This window comes from Rhincodon typus, chromosome 13 (genome assembly GCF_021869965.1).
Source record: "Rhincodon typus isolate 14 chromosome 13, sRhiTyp1.1, whole genome shotgun sequence".
Lineage (NCBI taxonomy): Eukaryota > Metazoa > Chordata > Chondrichthyes > Orectolobiformes > Rhincodontidae > Rhincodon > Rhincodon typus.
In genome coordinates, this window is record NC_063344.1 from 66,972,697 (window position 1) to 66,996,416 (window position 23,720).

General features: G+C 40.8%; 1 protein-coding gene across 1 annotated transcript in view; it reads right to left on the reverse strand.

Moving 5' to 3' along the window:
- ubxn7 (UBX domain protein 7) overlaps nucleotides 1–23,720 on the reverse strand; it is an 82,789-nt gene that overhangs the window by 56,625 nt on the left and 2,444 nt on the right. The window contains 1 exon segment of the mRNA XM_048604594.1: nucleotides 14,184–14,328. Coding sequence (XP_048460551.1) covers nucleotides 14,184–14,328 — 145 coding nt within the window.

Sequence of the window (23,720 nt, forward strand, 5' to 3'; positions counted from 1 at the left end):
GACCATTCTTCAGAAAGTATAGGTGCGGCTTTGAAAAGAAATTAAGAGACCAAAGAGGTGATGTGAAAAAACACAGTCTATTAACACTGAAGAAAATCCAAAATCTCTGTAACTATATTACAGGTAAAAGAATAACATGGGAAGGAGCAGGGGCCTTTAGGGACCATAGTGGCAATCTGTGTGGAGGTGGAAGATATAACCAAAGTTTTTAATGAGTACCTTGTATCTGTATTCACAGGGAAGAATGATGCAGGTCTGGAAATCAGGAAGACTGATGTACCTGATAAAAGTGCTTATTTAAACAAAGAGGTATTGGTGGTTTTCGCAGACTTGTATGTGGATAAACTCCCAGAATCAGATGAAAGGTATCCAATACCCTGGGAGATAAGGGAGGAGATTGCAGCAGCTCAGAAATTAATTTTCAAACCTTTGATGAAACACAGGAGTGGTGCCAGAGGATTGGAAGACAGCTGATGTGGCATCATTATTCAGTTGGGTAGAAAAAACTATAGACCAGTCAGTATCTCAGCAGCAGTAAAGAAAAGTTCCAAGGGATAGAACTTACCTCCATTTGGAGAGACAAGGATTAAGCGGCATGACTTGGTTGGGGAAAATCGTCTCAAACAAATTTGATTGAAATTTTTGAGGTGGTGGTTAGGTGTGTGGATGCAAGTAGCACAGTTGGAGTAGACTACATAGACTTCAGCAAGATTTTTGATGAGGTGTCACATGGAGACTGATCAAGAAAGTAAGAGCCCTTTGGATCCAGGACAATTGGACAAATTGGATCCAAAATTGACAGTGGCAGGAAACAAGTGTGACGGTAGAACTGCGTGTGTGTGACAGGAAGCTATGTCCAGTAGTATACTACAGGGAGGTGGATCCATTGCTGCTTGTTATGTATATTAATGATTTAAACATGAATGTATGAGATATGATCAGTAAGTCTGAAGATGACACGAAAATTGGTGCGGTATATAGTGAAGAAGAAAGCCTTAGATTTCTGGCAATATACAGTCTGGTCAGATAGGCTGACAGACTTTAACCCTAAAATTAAGAGGTGGTACATTTTGGGAGGACTAACGAGGCACAGGAGCACATGTTGAACGGTAGGGTCCTAGTAACTTGAGGATCAGCGGGACCTGGGGTGCATGCCCATAGATCCTTGAAGACAGCAGGATAGATACAGGTGGTGGTTAAGAAAACATGTGAGATGGTTGCTTTTATTAATTAAGGCACTGTTAACTTTGTTCAGCCACACAGGGAGTACTCGGACAGTTCTGATTACCACACTACAGGAAGGATGCAAACGCAATAGTGATGTCCCAGAAGAGATTCATCAGGATGGTACCTAGAGCGATTCAGCTATGAAAAGAGGCCATTTTTCTTACAGCAGAGAGAGCTGAGAAGTGAAGTGAAGTGAATGAGGTGTACAAATTTCTAAGGGGTTTAGACAGGGTAGTTAGGGAGAAAAGTTTCCCTTTAGTGGAGGGGTCAATATCCAGGAGGCACAGCTTTACAGTAAGCAGGAGGTTTAAGGAAAATGTTTTCACGCAGAAAGTTGTGGGTATCTGTAACCTGCTGCCTGAAAGGCAGGAATCCTTAAGACATTTAAGAACTATTACAAGGCTACAGACCAAGTGCAGCAAAATGGGATCAGAATAGATAGACATTTGATGACTGGTACGGATGCAATGGGCCGAAAGGCCTCTTCCCACGCTATAAAAACGCTGACTCCATGACTGCCAGGGACAACTCTGCCAACTGCAAGAAACCTTTTGCTGCTTCCAGTACTATGACTTAAAAGCAGTACAGAACCTGGTGTTCCAGTTCACCTGCATTATTTCCTAATATCACAGGCAAACTCTCATAGTCACGGTTTCAAAATAATCCCAGACAAGCCCCTAAAACACTGTTACATCTCATGGGGTAACATGCTGGAAGCCAAGCCCTGCTAGTCCCAAAGTCTTCACAAAAGTTAATGGTTTTAAAAGGCACAGAATTCTCCTCTTTACCTCTTTTAGACCCAGCCGATCACTGTAGCTAAGAACTGTCTGTGAGCAGATCCATATAAGAATGAGATTTCTGCACCATCTAGTAGTAAGAGCAGTGTCAATGAGAATGGAGAGTTTATCAGGGCGAGACAAAGGCTGGGTGAATGTAGCTGGGTCAAAGTGGGTATTCAAGGTAGAGGTGCTACAACTAAAGTTTACTACAAGACGTGAACTCTCCAGACCAAGAGGTGAGCAGGAGCACTTAAAAGGTGCAAAAAGGAAGGCCTACCTGTCGTGAGACCGATAGCAGAGTTACATCATGAACCCGTACTTTGTCCTGTCTTTTCTGCTGAAAAATAGCTTATTAACTTTAAGATTGATACTGATGTATTTTATCTCAAGAACTACAATAAAGTGTAAAACAAAGGAATCTGGAGTAATTATTTTAAGAAAAGTAAATAATATGAGAGAGTGATGAGAGGACGTGTGATGTGTTACTATTGCAGATTTTGGAGCTGCTGGACACCAAGGTAGTACACAGTAAAACCACTTGTATTAATTGTTTGCAGCTCAAGAAATTTCAGATATAGGTTGACAAGTCCAGGCTGTTGACATTGCACCATGTCAGGGCTACTTTACTCTAGGACACGTTAACACCTTTCAGACTACGAAATTCAAATTTGGTCTATGATCAGGGTCAGGAAGGTGTAACTGCAGGTGAGGCAGGTATGGGGGCCCACCAGGGGGTTACATTTGAAGATCTGAAGAGCCTTGACCCTTCCAATGGTCCAACAGTTATGAAGTTCTTGCAGCCTGTGTTATCAGAGTAGCACACCATAAATTGAGCCCCACTATTCCCAAAGTTGTACCAAATGATTTTTTTTTTCTTCTAAAGCAAATACAATAGCCCAATTTACCTGACTTTCAGATCAAGGTTGATTGAAAACACGGACAAGGTTTCTGTACTGAATCAGAATTAATTTATTATAAGTACAAGACTATAGCTACAGTTACAGATATAGAGCACTGGCAGATAACACTATTAACAAAAAAGCCTAATCCATGTATAAACTCCTCTTACACAAATACACATACAAACTGTGAAAATAGATTATTGGCAGAGGTAAAATAAAAGTGACTAGAAAATCAGTTCAGTGGTCTTTGCTTCCAAATCTGATGCCGAGATGATCTTTCTTTGCCTAGCAAAAGCCCTTTGTGTTCAGTTGTCTTTCTCTGAAAGCATCCACTTGTTTGTAAAAACTACAGCGACTGATTCACTTGGAAAATGTCTCCGATTTATCAACTCAAAAGTCACAGCTCACAGCAACTGCTGCAGGAAAGATAACAGGTTTTCTCCAAGTATAAACTGAGTTTTGTACTGCAGAGAAGGAGGTAGCTTCAAGTGGGGAGAGCAATTCACAGCACTTCGGAGAGTCTGTATCTTTGGAACTTATTTCTGGTTCCAAGCTTCTCTATTAACTGAGAAGCTTGGAACCAAATTAGCTTCACTTCTAAACAACTCCTCACCTCCTGATCATCAGTACATTGCAGGAACCAACAGCCACAAAACAGAATTCACAATAGGTATCAAATTCCTTGCTGTAAAATTATGCAGCTATCTTGGGTAAATTGCTGTTTTTAAAAACGTTTCTCATTGTTATCTCATTTTTAAAAAAGAGACAAAAATAACAAGACATGATCCTTGCAGTGTGGACAAGAGTGAGGAGTGCAAGAAGAATCAGCAAAATGACCATGGCAAAATGATTCAAGGAACTATTCAAGTGGAGGGAAAAAATAGGAATGTTGTCCTGGTAGGAACAGTTTAATTAGGGGGATAAACTGTTCTCTGCAGCTGTGAGCACAAGTCCCAAAGGTTGTTTCATGTGCCGAGGTTAAGAACATTGCCTCTGAGCTGGAAAGGAATTTGTAGTGGGAAGGGAGGAATCCAGTTATTGTATCCACATTGATAGGACTGGAAAGGAGATCTGGCTGAAAGCATTTGAACAGTTAGAAGCTAAATTAAAAAGCAGGACCTCCAAGGCAATAATAATTAGATTATTACTCCAGTCATAAGCAAACTGGCATAAGGTAAATTAAGTCATAGAGTTAAATGGATGGCTCAAAGACTGATGCGGGTGGAATGGGTTTAAGTTGCGATCTGTTAATGCAGCAATGACACTACCATGGAGGTAGAAGGAAGCTGTTCCAGAGGGATAGATGGGCATCACCTGAATCATGCTGGGACTAGTGTCCTAGACAATCAAATCATTTGGGCTGCAGAGAAGGCTTTAATCTAACTGTGGCAGGGTGGATTGAATCTTCTTCCCTGGCTCACTACCACCCTTTGTCTGCCTAACACTTTTTCTCTCTCTGGGCATCTCCACCAATCTGCTTACTTCCACCCTACGTCATCAACACAAATATCACCCTAGCTATTATCAATTCTGAAGAGTCACTGGACTTGAAATGTTAACTCTACTTTCTCTTCACAGATGCCGTCAGACCTGCTGAGTTTTTTGTTTCAGATCTTCAGCATCTGCAGTTCTTTTTTTTTACTATTTATGTTTTGTGAGGGAAACTGAATGCAAGAGTAGAGCAGTTATCCTCTAATTATAAAGGGCATTGGTGGCAATGCATCTGCACTACTTTGTACAATGCTGGTCAGCACACACAGGATACATTGGAATCAGTTCACAGAAGGTTTACTAAATGATTACTGTAATGGGGAAAAGGCAGGAAAACGGAGTCAAGATAAGCAAAAGGCAGGAAAATGGAGTTGAGATATGCCATAATCTCATCGAATGGCAGAACTGTCTACTTCTGTTCCTGCATCTTGAGTATAACTTGCAACTGTGACCCATGTATCCGAGTCCAGGATTTTTTATATGTATCTCATAGATGGTATATATAAATATAAATACAAAAACTTTAGGACCCAAAGCAAAATATTTCTTCTTTTAACAAAATGGGTGCAGTTATGGAATGAAATTAGTGAGTGAAGTTTAGATCATGTTGCATTTTAAGCACAGCTATAGGTGATCAACAGAAACAACAATAAAGGCTCAAGTGAATAGAGAAGGTACATGAATTAGGACTACAGCTTGGTCAGGAAATAAATAATGACACTGACTTGTTGGGTCAAAAGGCCTTTTTCTACTTGTAATTTGTCTAATTCTCAAGAGGGGACAAGGAACATCGATAGCATCAACAGGCAGTTATAAGTAGATATAAACACAGGTTACCTTGTTGACATGAGCTAACAAGTTTCAGTGTAATAAACAATGTTTATGCATTGCAATGTTTATCTTCAAAGTTCCAAAAGCATGTTTCCTAACATGCTGCCAATGATTTTTCAACATTTTTTTCTAACGTTTCATGGCACAGTGCTTAAAACTTCTAAATAGGCACAAATGCCTGTTGGACCTCTAGTCTGTGACTCTGTTGGCTCACCTTAGCTGGCTTGTATTGTCTCAAGTAAAAGGGTAAGCTAAGTGTTAAGACACAAAACAAATGAGATTCAGCAAAAGTGCAGGTGCTCTGCCTTTCTCAATCTGCTCAACTTAAAAAAAAAACAACTGTTTATAGGTTTTATACCTCATCCACTTGCCAACAAATCTAATAAGCTAAATGTCTCTTTTCCGTATTAGGTAGGCTGAGGGAGATCATGGTGGTAGAGGATGCAAAGTTGAAAGTGGGAGCAAGGCTAGGCAAGTTGCTAGGATGAAAATACAAGGCCTAAAAACAGACTCCAATAAGGGCATATGAGAGTTTGCGCACTTTGGACCTAGAAAATACTCAAATCTATCTTCTGGTGGGAAAATGCTGGAAACAGTCATGGCTCAAAGAGACCGAGTGGTCCATGTACATAAATCATCTATATTTCCTGAACAGGTACAGAAATTAAATCAAAAGGTTAATGGAACAGTAAATGTATTTTTTTATTCATTCACAGGATATGAGCATCGCTGTCTGACCAGCATTTATTGCCCTTGAAGAGGTGGTGTTCAGCTGCCTTCTTGAATCGCTGTAGTCCACCTGCTCAAAGTTGAGCCACATGCCATTAGGGATGGAATTCTAGGATTTTGACCCAGTAACAGTAAAGGAACGGCAATACATTTCTATGTCAGAATGGTGGGTGGCTTGCAGGGGAACTTGAAGGTAGTGGTATTCCCATGTATCTGCTGCCCTTGTCCTTCGAGATAGAAGTGGTCGTGAGTTTGGAAGGTGCTGTCTGAGGATCTTTGGTGAATTTCTGCAGTGCATCTTGTAAATAGTACACGCTGCTGCTACTAAGCGTCAGTAGTGAAATGCGTGGATGCTTATGGATGCGGTGCCAATCAAGTGGGCTGCTTTGTACTGGATGGTGTCAAGCTTCTTGAGTGTTGTTGGAACTGCACCATCCAGGAAAGTGGGGAGTATTCCCATCACACTTCTGACTTATACCTTGTATATGGTGGACAGGCTTTGGGGAGTCAGCAGATGAGTTATCTGTCGCAGCATTCCTAGCCTCTGACCTGCTCTTATAGCCACTGTATTTATGTGGCGAATCCAGTTGAGTTTCTGGTCACCACAAGGGTGTTGATAGTGCAGAGTTCAGTGATGGTGACACTATTGAATATCAAGTGGCAGTGGTTAGTTTGTCTCTTATTGGTGATGGTCTTAGCCTAGTATTTGTGTGGCACGAATGTTACTTGCCATTTGTCACCTCAAGCCTGGATATTGTCCAGATCTTCTTATACTGTCATGGAGTCATACAGCACGGAAACCGAACCTTTGGTCCAACTTGTCCATGCTGACTAAGTTTCCCAAATTAAAACTAGTCCCACTTGTCTGCAATTGGACCATATCCATCTAAACTTTTCCCATTCATGTACCCGTCCAAACGTCTTTTAAATACTGTAACTGTGCCTGCATCTACCACTTCCTCTGGCAGTTCATTCCACAAACAAACTCTCTGTGTGAAAACGTTGCCCCTCAGGTGCCTTTTAAATCTTTTTCCTCTCACCTTAAAAATATTCCCCCCTAGTTTTGAACTCACCCACAATAGGGAAAAGACCTTTGCTATTTACCTTATCTATATACCTCAGGATTTTATAAACCTCTATAAGGTCAACCCTCAACCTTCTACACTCCAGTGAAAAAAGTCCCAGCCTATCCTTATAAATCAAACCCTCCAGTCCCGGCAGCATCCTGGTAAATCTTTTCTGAACCCCTCACTCTCCAATTTAGTAATATTCTTCCTATAGTAGGAATGGACTGCTTCATTAATTGGAGGAATCACGAATGGTGCTGAACATCTCCGTTTTTGACTTCATGATGGAGGGAAGGTCATTGGTGAAGCAGCTGAAGATGGTTGGGCTGAGGACACTACCCTGAGGAACTCCTACAGAGATGTCCTGGAGCTGACATGACTAACCTCCAATGACAATGACCACCTTCCAATGTGTCACATATGACTCCAACCAACAGAGTTTGTCCCCTGATACCCATTGATTCCAGTTCTGCAAGGGTTCTTTGATGCCACTCGGTTGAAATCAGCCTTTTTGTCAAGGGCTGGCACTCTCACCTCACCGCTGGAAACAGTATAAAGTGATACGGAGACTGCTATCTTTGGCCACCTGGTGAAGAACAGGATAAGGCTATCAAAGGGCAGCTTGCCAGCCTGCTCCTGGATCTGGCCAAAATGGCTCTAAGTAGGTCCAGGCAGCAGGCAATCGAAGGCGTCATTTTTCCTCACTGCCTACCCCTCTTCTGGGATTACGTCTGTGCCTGTGTGTGTTTGGAACGGAAACATGCAGTGCCCACAGGTATGTGTGAAGTCTGCAATGACCACTGTCCACCCAGGGAGCTGGAGGGCATCGTCTCCCTCCAAAATAATAATAATTTAACTTGGTAAATTTCCTTCTATATTTTGTTACAGTGTATATTTAAGGAATGGCTCATTAGTTTTTTATTTGTTAATCAAAAACAATATTTTTTAAAAATGTATAAAAAGACACTGCCATTGGTTAATTGTTTAATCAAGGATAAACATTTATTGACACTGGTGGTGGCTTGAAGAGGTAGGTACAGTAAATGTTACCTTCACCACAAAAGGTGGACAGATGTTTTCAACACTATTGCTAATCTGTTTGTAAACATAAAGGTTCAAAAACAAGTGGATGGAATTTAATGAAACTTGGTACATTGATAGGACGTGGGCCATGAAAAAAATTATTAGTTTTTGGCAAAGATATAAATACAGACTCCAGTGTTTTTGTTTTTGAAAGGATCTAGTGACATTGGGAGGTAAGGCAAATTGACTTTTGGTTTCAGAACATGCCACATAATTGTAGAATGGTAAGTTTTCATGGCATGGAAAAGGTATATATGCAACTGAGCTCCTTCTTCACTTTTCTGAAATGTCTAAATTTATAAATAAATCTAAAACTGAGGAAAGATTGACTTCTGGTCTCCTCCTTCACCAATTGACTGTAAGAGGTTATGGAACACTGGTCTTTATATCTAGAGGACTAAATACAAGAAGATAGAAGTCATATTTTAGTTCTACAAGGTCATGGTTAAACCAATATATGCGAACAATTCTCCCATATTGGTACGTTAGTACTTCTGGTAGGTCTTTATTTTATGTCAGAGAACCCTATTCTAACCTGGTTGACAGAAACTTCACCAATGGCCACCCCATTGCCCACATCTTTACTCTCACCTTTATCTTCCCTGAGAAACACATGATAAAGTTATTCTTGTTCTCACCTTTCATCCCAACAGCCTGCAGATGGTGGTCATCCACCATCATTTTTATCAAGTGTGGTGTCATGACCAAGCATAACTTCCCTTTCACTTTCAGCATTTAAATTGACAAGTTCCATTGACTCCCACGTTAAGTCTTCCCATCACCTTATTCCAGTTCTCTGGCACATTCCAAAGCTAGTGCTTTCTAGTGATATTCCACAACCTAGAGTCAAATACACTTTTAAAATGAAACAATGATTTACTTGTTTTATTTTAAATTATTTACTTGCTCCATGATGGAGCCTCACCTAGATTGGACAAGTGCTTTGCCGAATAAGGTTAGCTCAGTCTACAAGGGTATTCTGCACCTTCAGTTGTCTGTCATTTTGTTTCTGCACTACACCCTGACCCCTAATTTCCTTCACCTCCTGTACTGAAGCTCATCGGAAGCTGGAAGAGCAATTCATCTTTCAAAGATTTCACAACCTTTGAATTCAATATCAGTTCACTACAGGTAATTCTGCTATAATTCGTGTTTCGTTAACGTGAATTGGCTGTAACACGATTGATGAATAGTGGACACTGTTTGGATAACGCGAATATTCTGCTGTACAGGTCTGTCGATTTTCCTATAACGCGATTTTCTATAGCATGAGGTCACACAAGAACGCAACCATCACATTATAAGAAAACTACACGTATTTTCAGATCACAATCTCTGCTCACATTCTTTTGAATATCAGGTGCCCTGGTAATGCTTCTGTTCATTGCACCAGTATTGTCTTCCAGGCCATCACAGAGATTCTCTTTCATTTCCTTTCCCTTCCCTTGTCCCTGCATGTGCTTAAAATCTGTCACAGCCCATTGTGCAATTCTGATAAAAGGGTCAGATATTTCTCTACAGACACTGCTCAACATAAACTAGGGTTGTATTCCTCCAAATTTAAAAATGGTTAAAGGGTGATCTGATTAAAGTTTTCAAAGAATTACGGTTAACTCATACTATAGCTGAAGAAACTAGGGGTCACACACAAATATTTGGGTGATACCTTTCAGGAGTGAAATTACAAAGTGTGTTCAGAGTGTGGAACTCTTCAGCAAATAGTAATTGATGCTGAGCTGCTGGTTTAAAACTAGAGACTGGCAGATTATATTCTGAAAAGTATTAAATGATATATAGCAAAAGGTGAGTATATGCTGTCAGGTCATTAATCAAGCCCTGGATGGCAAAACAGAGTCCAGGAACTAATTGATTTCTTTCCATTCCTATTTTTTTGCTTTTTATCCCAAAGTGCACTGACTGCCCGATCCACATTAACACATAACTGTTATCCCATCTTATACTTCCATAAACTTTACTTTCCAGTGGTATTTTATAGTCTACCTCAATGTCTGCCAAACTCCCTCCTTTTGGGTCATCAGCAGGTTTTGGGATTGCATTCCCTATACCCAGTCCAAATCTTCAATACTGCAATCACAAATATTTTTACAAAGTTTTAATCCCAGAGTTAATTTACATCAAACCTTTTCCATTCCAAGCAACACTCATTTATCCTGTTTCTATATCATAAGTCCCCACGCCAATTAATGTGTCTAACTTTCCAATTTTGTTTTACACATTTTGTGGATTGACATCAATCTCACCAAATTGCAATTTTTTGGACAATTGGGATCCTTTGTCTTGATTTTATTAGCTGAATGCTTTCATAATTATTTCCACTTTTCTTTGTTTAATCTCCTATCTTATTTCTCTTCCTTACCTCCTAACATTGCAGAATTTATCTCAGAAAATTCTCCTGTCTCTTCTTAGTAACTATTAACCCAGCTCCCCCTTCAAGTCACAAGCTAAAACGTGCCCCACCATGTCCAAACCTTTCTCCACAACCGTACCACATTGTGTTATTATTTAGTAGGATCTGGTAAGGATGCTCAAGACCAAATGGAACTGGGAAACAAGTGATGATTATGTGTTAATTAAAGGATAATTGGGTGAGAACTGGATGTACCTATGAGGAATAAGGTTGAGTTTTGTGACCTGTAAATTGAAATAAAACTGACTAGAAAAGTGTATGTCTGGACTCTGTCTAACCAACCTCTTCCAACCCATTCCTCAAGCACACAAAACCACGGCTTCCATTTTCTGCAAGTAAAATGCATTCAGAATACTGAGATTCTGAGATGGTCCACTCTCTATGGGTTCACTGCATTGCCATGTCTTTCTTAAAGAAATTATGACAGTGATGGCCTGAACTTCTACTAGCGCCAGGCGTGTAAGATTAATTCCTCTAACTCAGGTGCTGATGTTGGGGTGGGATGGGAGGGGTGGTGTGGGGGCAGTGCTAACCACCATGCTTTTCTGGTCTTTTATCAGCTCCGTTCATATACTGCAGGCATACATATAAACAAATGTCAATTGACAGCTAATGAAACCTCTTTCACAATCAGTAAACTACTGGTGTTCCAAACACGTCGAGTATTGGACAGCTAATATTAAATAAATTAAAACACATTTAACAGCACACTAAAACGCATAAGTGAATATTTCAAAAGCTTGGTGCTGATCATCACCCTCCTGGGTCCAAGTGCTGCACTCCATTATTAGAAGTTCAATCTTTGAAGTTAATCTGAACCTGAGGCCACCATCTGCCTGTTCAAGTGGACATAACTTCCAATGACAACACAGAACCCTGGAATACTGCACTAATAGCCCAAGCAATAATAGAACTGTAAAGTTGTACAGCATGGAAACACAGCCCCTTTGGTCCAACTCACCCATGCCAATCAGATATCCTAAATTAATCTGTCATTTGCCAGCATTTGGCCTGTATCCCTCTAAATCCTTCCTATTCATGTACCTATCCAGATGCCTTTTAAATATTCTAATTATACCAGCCTCCACCACTTCCTCTGGCAGCTGATTTTATACACACACCACCCTCTGCACAAAAAAGTTGCCCCTAGGTCTCTTAAATCTTTCCCCTCTCACCTTAAACCTACGCCCAATAGTTTTGGACTCCCCTGCCCTGGGAAAAAGACCTTGACTATTCATCCTATCCATGCCCCTAATGATTTTATAAACGTCAATATGGTTATCCCTCAGCCTCTCACGCTCCATGAAAAACAGCCCCAGCCTGTTCAGCCTCCCCCGATATCTCAAACCCTCGAACACCGGCAACATCCTTGTAAATCTTTTCTGAACCTTTTCCAGTTTAACAACTTCCTTCTTATAGCAGGGAGACTAGAATTGAACACAGTATTCCAAAAGTGGCCTAACCATTGTCCTGTACAGCTGTAACATGACCTCCCAACTCCTATACTCAATGTGCTGACCAATAAAAGCAAGCTTACCAAATGCCTTCTTCACCATCTTGTCTATCTGCAACTCCACCTTCAAGAAACTAAGAATCAGTCCCCAAGATCTCTTTGTTTGGCAACACGCCCCAGGGCTCTACCATTAAGTGTATAAGTCCCATCCTGATTTGCTTTACCAAATGCAGCACCTCACATTTGCCTAAATTAAACTCCATCTGCCACTCCTTGGCCCATCAGATCAACATCCCGTTGCACTCAGATAATATTCTTTACTTTGCACTACACCACCAATTTTGGTGTCATCTGCAAACTTACCAACCATGCCTCCTATATTCACATCCAAATCATTTATATAAATGACAAAAAGCAGTGGACTCAGCACCAATTCTTGCAGCACACCACTGGTCACAGGCCTCCAGTCCGAAAAACAACCCTCCAGCACCACCCTCGATCACCTACCTTCAAGCGAAATGGCTAGGTCTCCTATATTCCATGTGATCTAACCTTGCAGGGTGCTGCAAGGATCGGGACTGGGTCCACTGCTTTTTGTCATTTATATAAATGATTTGGATGGGAATATAGGAGGTAACATTAATGAGTTTGCAGATAACACCAAAATTCGTGGTCTGGTGGACAGCAAAGAAAGTTACTTCAGAATACAAAATGATCTTGATCAGATGGGCCAAGGAGTAGCAGATAGAGCTTAATCTAGATAAATGTGAGATGCTACATTTTGGTTTGGCAAATCAGGGCAGGACTTATACACTTAATGGTAAGGTCCTAGGGAGTGTTGCCAAAGAGACCTTGGAGTGCAGATTCACAGTTCCTTGAAAGTGGAGTCGCAGGTAGACAGGGCAGTGAAGAAGGCATTTGGTTTGCTTGCCTTTATAGGTCAGCGCATTAAATATAGGAGTTGGGAGGTCATGTTGCGGCCGTACAGCACATTGGTTAGGCCACTTTTGGAATACTGTGCTCAGTTCTGGTCTCCCTGCATGGAAAAGATGCTGTTAAACATGAAAGGGTTCAGAAAAGATTTACAAGGATGTTGGAGGGTTTGAGCTATGGGCAGAAGTTGAATAGGTTGGAGTGTTGGAGGCTGAGGGGTGACTTTACAGAGGTTTATAAAATCATGAGGAGCATGAATAGGGTGAATAGTCAAGGTTTATTCCCCAGGGTAGGGGAGTCCAAAACCTGACAGTAATAGGTTTAAGGCAAGAGAGGAAAGATTTAAAAGGGACCTGAGAGGCAACGTTTTTACACAGAGAATGGCGCATGTCTAGAACAAGCTACCAGAGGAAGTGGTGGAGACAGGTACAATTACAACATTTAAAAGGCATCTGGACGGGTATATGATTAGAAAGGATTTAGAGGGAACTGGGCCAAATTATTTTAGGATATCTAGTCCACATGGAAGAGTTGGACTAAAAGGTCTGTTTCTGTGCCGGACATCTCTATGACTCTATAACCAGTCTATCACGTGGAACCTTGTCGAACACTTTGCTGAAGTCCACATAGACAACGTCCACCACACTGCCTTCATTAATCTTCTTTGTCACTTCTTCAAAAAACTCAAACAAGTTAGTCAGAGACAATTTCCCATGCACAAAGCCATATTGACTATCCTTAATCACAGCCTTTCCAAATACACGTAAATCCTATCTTTCAATCCCTTCCAGTAACTTACCCAGCACTGACGTCCGACTCACCGGTCTACAGTTCCCTAGCTCTTCCTTACCACCTTTCTAAAATAATGGCACCACATTAGTCACCTTCCTGCCTTCCGTTACCTCACCTGTGGCAAAATTTTTTTTAATCCAATGTTACAATAAATAGCTCAACCAGCAGCTGTCCTCTTTCGTAGGGCCTTTCTGTACATAAGATGGTTGCTACATTTGCCTACATTGCAGGAACTGTACTACTAAAAACAAAGCTTCATTGCATGTAAAGCATTTTGGGATGTTGCAATGATGTAACAAAGCATCACATAATCATAAGTTCCCTCTTCCATATAGCCTCAGATTTGGATATTCAGCAGGTTTGGAGGTGCCATGTACAAAATTTAAAGCAGCATGTAAGCCAGGCCCAAAAAAAATCAAGATAATTCAGCTAAACAGAAAATACCATATTAAATAAACCAGAACATACTGTGGAGGCGGTCTACTTGATGTCCCTGCTGTACTGGTACTGGGCTCTTCTGCTATTCCACCACCATCCAAGTACATTGTGACAGCCATCTCCAGATTGTTGCCGCATGCTTCTAATATGTGCTTCCCAACACTTTCACTGGCACCTAAATCACATAAAAACTTATTAGAGAGCTCAAGGTATCCACCACAAAACCTAATATTTAATGGCATATGTGTTGTTTAACTGCATATAGGTATACAGATAGACCATTACCCTATATAAACATAAGCCACTTCATTAATGTTGCCACTATTTCAACAGTGTCATGATTACCAGTATGCTATGGTTTAAAAAAAAACAAACCAGTAACAATCTTAATGAATTGAAGTCTCACATCTCAAATTGCTAGCAGGACACCTGTGAGTACCAGTACTCAACTCAGCATTACATACAGGTACATAGAATATGCACCGCAGAAACAAGCCAAACAAAAACCTAACTAGTCCGCACTGGTGTTTATACGCTACACAAATTTGCAATTCTGCCCACTCTATCATAGCCTTTCAGTATATTTTTCTATTGTATTCTCTTTTGCCTCCTGTCCAGTTTCCTTTTCAAAGTGTCTTAAGTAATTTATCTCAATCACTTCCTGTGGTAACAAGTTCACATTCTAACCACTAAGTGAAGATATTGCTCCTCACTTCCCAGTTGGATTTATTAGTAATTACCTTGCACTTTTGTTGCTACCTTTCGATTCTCCCACAAGTGGAAAATATAGGAGATATCTGATTGCACTGGAGTGTGTGCAGGACCAGGATGTTAGGTGGATTGGAGTTTTAATTATGAAGACAGATTGGATAGACTGAGCTTGTTTTCCTTGGAACAGATGAAACTGAGGTGGGACATAGGTAGAATAGACTTGAAGGAACTGTTCTCCTTGGAGGAGGGATCAATGATGGGGGGAATGATTTAAGGTACAGGGCAGGAGGCTTAGAGAGGGTGTGAGGAACTTTTTTTTCCCCACTCAGAGGCTGGTGGGAATCTCGAACTCACTGCCTGCAAGGATGGTGGAGGCTGAAATAAATGTTATGAGGGTTCTATGTGCATTTGTGATGCCAATGCATTCAAGGCTATGAGATCAGCGCTAGAAAATGGATTTAGAAGAGATCAGTGCTTTTTTTTTGACATGTGCAGACTCAATGGGCCAAAGTCAATTTTCTGTGCTGTAGACCCTTATGGTTCTATTCCTTCCTTATCTATTCTGTCTAATCCATTCATCATGTTAAAAATCTCTATCAGGTTATCTGGACGTTTTCTCTTATACTAAACAGAATCCCAATCAATCTTTCCCAATCACTATGGTGGCTCCGTTCCGGTACTCGCCTTCCGAACTTTTTTTGCACTTTCTCCCACATTTCTACTTTTTTGTAGAGCACAGAACGTAGAGCAGTGCAGTGCTCTAAATGCACCAAGCAAGGTCTAAGACAAGTTTAACATAACTGCATGACTTTGAAACCTATGCTACTGAAAGCAAATCCTCTGCTTTGTTAACATTTTAATTGCCTTGCAGACCTGCAATGATGCTTTTGATAATGTATTCACTGATGTACTTTTTGCTTCCTGTACTGCTTCCTGCCAAAGTGCAGCACTACACCTAGGGCTTTTGTCCCTCCCTCTGAGCTAAGAGGTCCTGAGTTCAAGTCCTACCTGCCCTGGATATGTGTCACAACACATCTGAACAGACTGATCAAAATAAATGCATCACCACATGTTTACCTGTCAATGTTTATTAGTCATTTAACTATCCACACTGCAAGTTTCCTAATGTCCTCCTGTATTATGTTAATTCTTTAAATATAGCTACAAACATCGTACCAATTTTGGCATCATCTTGGCAAAGACCCTGTCCTTAAATCATCGAATGACATACATGGCATCATTAGGGCTCATCAGGCATTCTCTTTGGTACACCTTTCCGATTAGTCCTGCCCCCACCTGTTCCTAAAACCAGGCTGTGCAATTCTTTTTCTCCTTGTAGTATTTATCTAATCCCATTGAAAAAGTTATGTATCAATTTGCTTCCCTTTCAAGCAGCATATTCCAGGTTATTGTAACTGGTTGCGTAAAAGTAATTTTCCATCTGCTTTCTTGTTCTTTTGCCAATTACTTTTAAACTTCCTTTGGTTACCAACCCTCAGTGTAGAAAATGTTCAAGGGACCGAGTCCTGTTCCTTTATTTTTGAGATGTTTCTCATTTATTTCATCAAAATACTTCCTAATTTTGAACACCTTTCTTAAATCTCTCCTGAACTTTCATGGCTGAGAACACTCCCAGTTTCTCTAACGGCTCCACAAGGCTGCTTTGCTCATCCATACCATTCCAGTAATTCTCCTAAGCACTGGATTCAAGGACTTGGTATTCTTTTTACAGTAGAACTTCCAAGTTTTCCCTTGCATGATCCCATTGTAGTGCCCCAGATATTGTGCAACGGAACAGTGAAAATTTGGGGGGGAAGCAAGAGCTGTTGGGGGTGCGGGTGTGCAGCGGTGGTCATCATTTGCTCAGCAGGGTTTGCGGGGAGGGGGTGTGGGTTAGTCGTAAGTGTGAGGTCATCCATTTTGGTAGGAATAACAGCAAAATGGACTATTTTTTAAATGGTAAAAAATTGCAGCACGATGCTGTGCAAAGGGACTTGGGTGTCCTCGTGCATGAATCACTGAAGGTGGGATTGCAGGTGCAGCAGGTAATTAAAAAGGCAAATGGAATTTTGTCTGCCATTGCTCGAGGGATGGAGTTTAAAAACAGGGAGGCTATGCTGCAGCTGTATAGGGTCCTGGTGGGGCCACACCTGGGGTACTGCGTGCAGTTTTGGTCTCCTTATTTGAGAAGAGATATAGTAGCACTGGAGGGGGTGCAGAGGAGATTCACTCGGTTGATTCCAGAGTTGAGAGGGTTGGATTATGAGGAGAGACTGAGTAGACTGGGATTATACTCATTGGAATTCAGAAGAATGAGGGGAGATCTCATAGAAACATATAAGATTATGAAGGGAATAGATAAAGTGGAGGCAGGGAGGTTGTTTCCGTTAGCAGGTGAAACTAGGACTAGAGGGCATCGCCTCAAAATAAAGGGAAGCAGATGTAGGACTGAGGTCAGGAGGAACTTCTTCACCCAAAGGGTTGTGAATCTGTGGAATTCCCTGCCCAGTGAAGCGGTTGAAGCTACCTCGCTGAATGTTTTTAAGGCAAGGCTAGATAAATTTTTGAACAGTAAAGGAATTAAGGGTTATGGTGAGTGGGCAGGTAAGTGGAGCTGAGTCTCAAAGATCAGCCATGATCTTATTAAATGGCGGGGCAGGCTCGAGGGGCCGGATGGCCTACTCCTGCTCCTAGTTCTTATGTTCATAGTCATCACTTCAGAGAGTGCAGAACGTATAATTGCTTGGGAGTACTGAGCTGGAGTATTGCTAATAAAAGACATTTTGTCCAAGATTTCCATCTTGCACTCATCAAATTAGTTTGCAGGAATACCAATAAAGGGAAAACCGATATTCCTATTGTCTGATTGATTGATTGGTTGGCAAGTGAACTCTGATTGAGGCGTTCCCACGGAGAATACACAGTTAAAGGTGATTGACAGTTAATGCCTAGCTTTGTTTAGGTTTCAACAAGGATATTGACCTGAGAAATGAACCAGCAAATGGCCATCACCTGTTTTGTTGAGTTGAAACAGGTGCAGTGTACCCACATGTTCTTTGTCAATGGAAAGGACAGAATCCTGTGAAAATATACATAGCTTCCAGTACATGCAAGTGCACCATATTGCAAGCTTGAATGACAATCCTGAATTGGTTGGAAATGTAATTCTTTGTACGCTGATGACTGTCCACCACGTGTTGCCTGACTGCAGAACACTGACAGTGTTGCAAGTTTTGTAAGTATGTGCTGGTTGAGTGTGGTTTGTATCTTGATTGTTGACAACAGCTGAAGGGATATGCCGTTTCACAAGATCCTCCACAGTAGGAACATATGGCCTACATACCCAACATCACATTAGCACTGAAATCTATATTCATTTGTGTGATTACTGCATAGTAGATGCAAAATTGCTAGCTTCATCTGTTGCTAAAACTTTTAAGATACCTTCCAGGGTGATGAGATAGACTGGGCACTTTTCCGGACCAATAGCAACAAATGATTTGATTGGGATAGTCACTATCCTGTAGGAAGACTTTGGCACACCCTATTTCAGCATCAAACTTGGAGTATAGAAGTGGCTTGGTAGCCACTAACCTTCAAGCACATGGAACTGTAAGAGACTTAATGTGTACGTTGACAGCTGGGATCTACACAACCGGGAATTTGAGAAATCTCCCAGGATTCTCTAATATCATCTGAGGCAAACCAATCTTCATTAGTCAATATACATGTTGGGATTTCCATAGTTCCACACACTAAGATTGACTTTATTAGTAATGATGTAAAAAGGACCTGGACCATACGATCATTGTGAAATCCTGACGCTGAAATAGGCCACATCAAAGCCAGGCAGCACAATGGCTCAGTGTTTAGCACTCCCATCTCACAGCACCAGGGATGCAGATTTGTTTCCAGCCTTGGGTGATTGTCTGTGTGGAGTTTGCACGTTCCCCATGTGACTGTGTGGGTTTTCACTAGGTGCTCCAGTTTCCTCCCACAATCCGAAAGTGTGCAGGTTAGGTGAATTGGCCATTGTAAATGTGGGGTAATGGGGATAAGGTAGGATTAGTATGGACTCAACGGGCTGAATGGCTGCTTTCCACACTGTTAGGATTCCATGATTCATTCTGCAGGATAAAAACTACTTTAATCAGATCATTTCTCACTGTACATCTTGCAAACTCATGAAAAGGCCCAAGGCAGTCACTCTTGGTTCTGAAAAGTACCCAGTCTACCTCTGATTAAAAACGAGAAGAACTGCAGATGCTGTAAATCAGGAACAAAAACAAAGTTACTGGAAAAGCTCAGCAGGTCTGGCAGCATCTGTGAAGGAAAAAACAGAGTTAATGTTTCGGGTCCAGTGCTCTGAGGAAGGGTCACCGCACCCGAAACGTTAACTCTGTTTTCTCCTTCACAGATGCTGCCTGACCTGCTGAGCTTTTCCAGCAACTTTGATTACCCTGGAAGGTGCCTAAAATGTTTGAACAATGGGTGAAACCAGCTGTTACGTTGTTACTATGCAGTAGCAACATGAGTGGTGTTCACCATTAACAGGATGCAGCTGTCAAGCCAAGACAACAATCTGCCTATTACTGGTGTAACGCAGGTGTGTAGGCTGTACAACCAAAAGACTGGCAGAACATATCAAACAGCATATCCCTTCAGAAGTTCACAAGGTACTGACAGCACCCAACTAGCCCATGCTTTCGCAACTCACAACACAGTACCAACATTAGATCTGATTCCACAGTTTGTCAACATTTGTTGGATAACAAACAAAACCAGAAATTGCTGGAAAAGCTCATCAGGGCTGGCAGCATCTGTGGTTAGAAATCAGAGTTAGCGTTTCCAATTGAGTGACCCTTCCTCAGAATTGTTGCGAGGAAGGGTCACTCGATGGGAAACGTTAACTCTGATTTCTCTCCACAGATGGTGCCAGACCTGCTGAGCTCTTCCAGAAATTTCTAGTTTTGTTTCTGATTTACAGGATCGGCAGTTCTTTCGGTTTTTGTTGGGTAATCCTGAGTATGCGATGAATTATAATGCCAGCAATTTAGGACTATTACTTGGGCTCAATGTGCCATACTTGCATGTACTGGAAGCTACATATATTAATACACAGAACTCTGCCTGGAAAGAACAGGAGAATATGTGCACACTGCACCTGTTTCAATTCAACTAAATTGAAAACTGCCATTCGCTAGTCTTCTTTTTATGTCAATGCCCTGACCAATTACAGTCAACCTGCCTTGTTCAAAATTTTAAACCCTTGCAATTAGCTGTAGGTAATTATTAATTGCTGCATTTTCCAACACCTCTACTGGATCCACTTTCCAAGCAATCATCACCCTCCTCATACAATAAGAATAACGGTATTCTCCTTAATTGGTATTCTTGCAAATTGTCTTGATAAGTGCAAAATGAAAAGCTTTGACAGTCTTTTTTCAGCAGTATACTAGTGTTACTTTTGTTCCAGTAGTGCAGGAATAAGCTTTACATACAACACGATGTGTTAATATTAAAAAGTAAACCTATCCTTCTTGTAGCTTGCAGTACACTTCTTTTTTGTAACACTTGAATGCAATTAGGAGGTCCGATCTAGTACGCTTGATGCAATCACAAGAATTATATAAACTGCATATTTGAAACCTGCTCCCGGGCTGTCTAATTTTGTCACAGGTGGAGTATAATTATCTATAATCAGAAATCTGGTCCAACATTAGGATAATTACTTCCTACGGTGTGAACTTTAAGCCAGCAGCTAGCTCTTCGCTAACTAGCATGATACAAAAGTAAGAGTTTGATCTGTCAGCACCCTTCTGATAAACTGTTCAACAATTTGAATTTGTGTAATTATTTAAATTAGCTCAACATATTAAATCTTTCAACAGAGCAGTAGAATTGCAAACAGTACTTCCGTTACAGCCAGGAGTGCCAAATTCAGACAAATTAATCCAGCAGCACTGAAAAAGCAATTGTTTCCACTCAGTCACTGGAAATCAAAAGACAACAGATCAACACTGGAGTTATTTGTCCAGCAGGAACCACCACATTATGGATGCCATATTTAGCAATATAGGGACAATATTCTAACTGTAGCAAATATAACTAGCCTGAATAAAGCATGGTGCTTTGTCATGCAAAAGAAATGTCTTAAATTGTTGTGCTAATGTAAAGAATTTTTCAAACTTTATTTTGAAAAGATTTCACTAATGAGACCATTGTACTTTATATCTAAAAACTCATTAAGTCCTTACCTTAAACTTCTCTGAACCCTCCTTCCCCCCAGGTATTCTGGCAGAATTCCCTTTTGTGTAAGCAAACTGATCTACTCCTGTCACATCTGCCATGAATAATACTGACGCACGTTGATTCAGCCACACATTTGCCCTGCACTGTAAGGAAGCATTCAGTACCTTCAACATGTGACACTAAAAGTACCCAAAGGGAATGATCTTAAACCCAGCCTCCGTACACCAAAATCACATGCAGCATTGATATGGCACTGACACTGAAGATAGGTTATGCTGCACTAGAGTTGATAGTACACAATATGCTGCATTCCATATGGCTAGCACAAATACTGTACAGAATTATGTATATCTTAGTGCATGGTAGTTGTATTCATGTACTGTACAAATATGAAAGTTTACATATGCAAACTAAAACATACAGTTCTACCATCTGAGAATGTTGCTCTAGATAAACACAAAACCTAGCTGATACGTTTAACAATCACAAGATACACAAAAACCAAAAGTTGGGCACACTGAGGTGCATTTTATAATGCAACAGATACAAAAACAATTAAAGTGTAGTATACATCATAGTGATTAGAAACGGTTCTGTCCAATGGGTGTCTGAAACAGTCACTTATGTGACATGTTTTTGGGTGGGAGGGGGGGGGAAAAAATAGACACAAAGAAAATACACTTCTCTAGCTAGTAGGCGATTACTGCTTCAAAGGGTGTTCCCTGACTTCTATACAAGTTGCTTAGTAACCAACCATTCCAGATGAGAAGCATTATCTGTACTGGATGTTTTACCCAGGGTGGAGAGATCTCATGTATCGCAGCAAGGTCACTTTGGTCTACAAAAAATTAATGAAGAAAAATGTGGGAGCTTTGGATTCGTGAATCAACAGTTCTGACTAATTGTGGATCTTCCTGATCTGGTTTGCGTCTGTTAAGTATACTGAAGGACTCAGTTTGACATTAAACTTTTTATGGTGGACAACCGAGAGCTGCTATAAATTGCAGGTACTGTGACATCGTACAAGCGGTCTAATCCTGCCAAACCTCACTTTTTATTTCACCTAGCATATGAATGAATACAACTGCAGTTTTTAATCTAAACTGCAATGTCAGAGAGTGTATTTTATCTCATTCCAAGAGATCAAGGAGGAAATTTTGGCATCACATGCCCCTCCCAGAGCAACTATCAATGATAAACTGACTTATTATTCAACCCAAATGTGTTACTCTCAAATTAGCTTGTGCAAAAATTACAAGTCTACTGGGAAGTAAGAGATTGCCTATCAGAAAGGACCTTTCATACTGGGAGTAAGGAAGATAGTGAATACAGAACTGTTTTGTATCCATCGACCATCCACCTTCCAACATTGACTAGATAATTGTCAGAGTCAGAAATCCAAAGGTCCATCTGCTTGACATCCATCATTGGATTGTAAGAGATGCCACTGTGAAAGAGTAACAGGACCTCATCTTGCATTCTTAACAAGGTGAAGCACTGCGAAGCTGACTTAGGCTCATGCTATGGCTTCACATCTAGAAAACTTGGAGGAGGAGGAGGAGGAGGAGGAGGAGGAGAAAGTAGCCCACATTTAAGCCAATGATATAGGTAGGAGAAGGAATGAGATTTTCAGGATGTTTGAGTAGCTTGGATAAAATTAAAAAGCGAACCTCAATAGGGTGAATTGCTACGTGAACAACTTGCACATTGGAGAAGGTTCAAGCAGATTTGAGGTTTAAATGAATTGCTAAAACAGTGCTGTGGAAGATGAGTGTTTTAATTCAGGGGAACTGGCACCAGTACCTGAAAAGAAAGAGCTGTTCCATTGGAATGGACTTCACATTTAGCAGGCCATAAGCCAGTGTCCTGGCACATCATTTAATGAGAACATCAAATAGGGTGGCAAGCTCAAGCCATGGTTCAGATAGTTATGTAAACTTATCAGTGCAGACTAGTTATTTAGGTAAAAATCACACAGGAAAGAGTATTTTATTAAGACGTTACTGATTAAAGTCACATCAGGGAAAAATATTAAACAGTCAAAACTAAAGGTACTATATCAAAATACATGACGTATTCCCAAGGGGAAGTAAGGGATATGGAGACAGAGTGGGAAAGTAGAAAAGCTGCAGAAGTTTTGACGAGATCATATTGAACAGTGGAACAAGTTTGACGGTCCACCCTCACTTCTTACGTTCTGACAGTACATAAAGAAGAAACAACAGTGTCTAGATAAGTTGTCTTAAAAACGAGTTTGAATTTTTGTAAAAGAAAAGTTACGAGGTTAATAGATCAGGGTAATCTCAAGGTTATTCTCTACATGAATTTTACAAAAGGTACGATTTATGCCAGATCAGTTTACAAGACAAATTCACACCACAATATTGTTCCACATTAACTATGGCTCAGTTGATAGTACTGTCAGCTGAGTTAAAATCCCACTCCAAGGCTTAAGGGTAACAGTCTCCGGTGATGATTTAGAGCAGTACATAGAGTAATACACTGTCAGAGATACCAACTTTCAGAAGAGACACAAAACCGAGGCCCCATTTGTCTCAGATAACAAGGTGTGGAGCTGGATGAACACAGCAGGCCAAGCAGCAT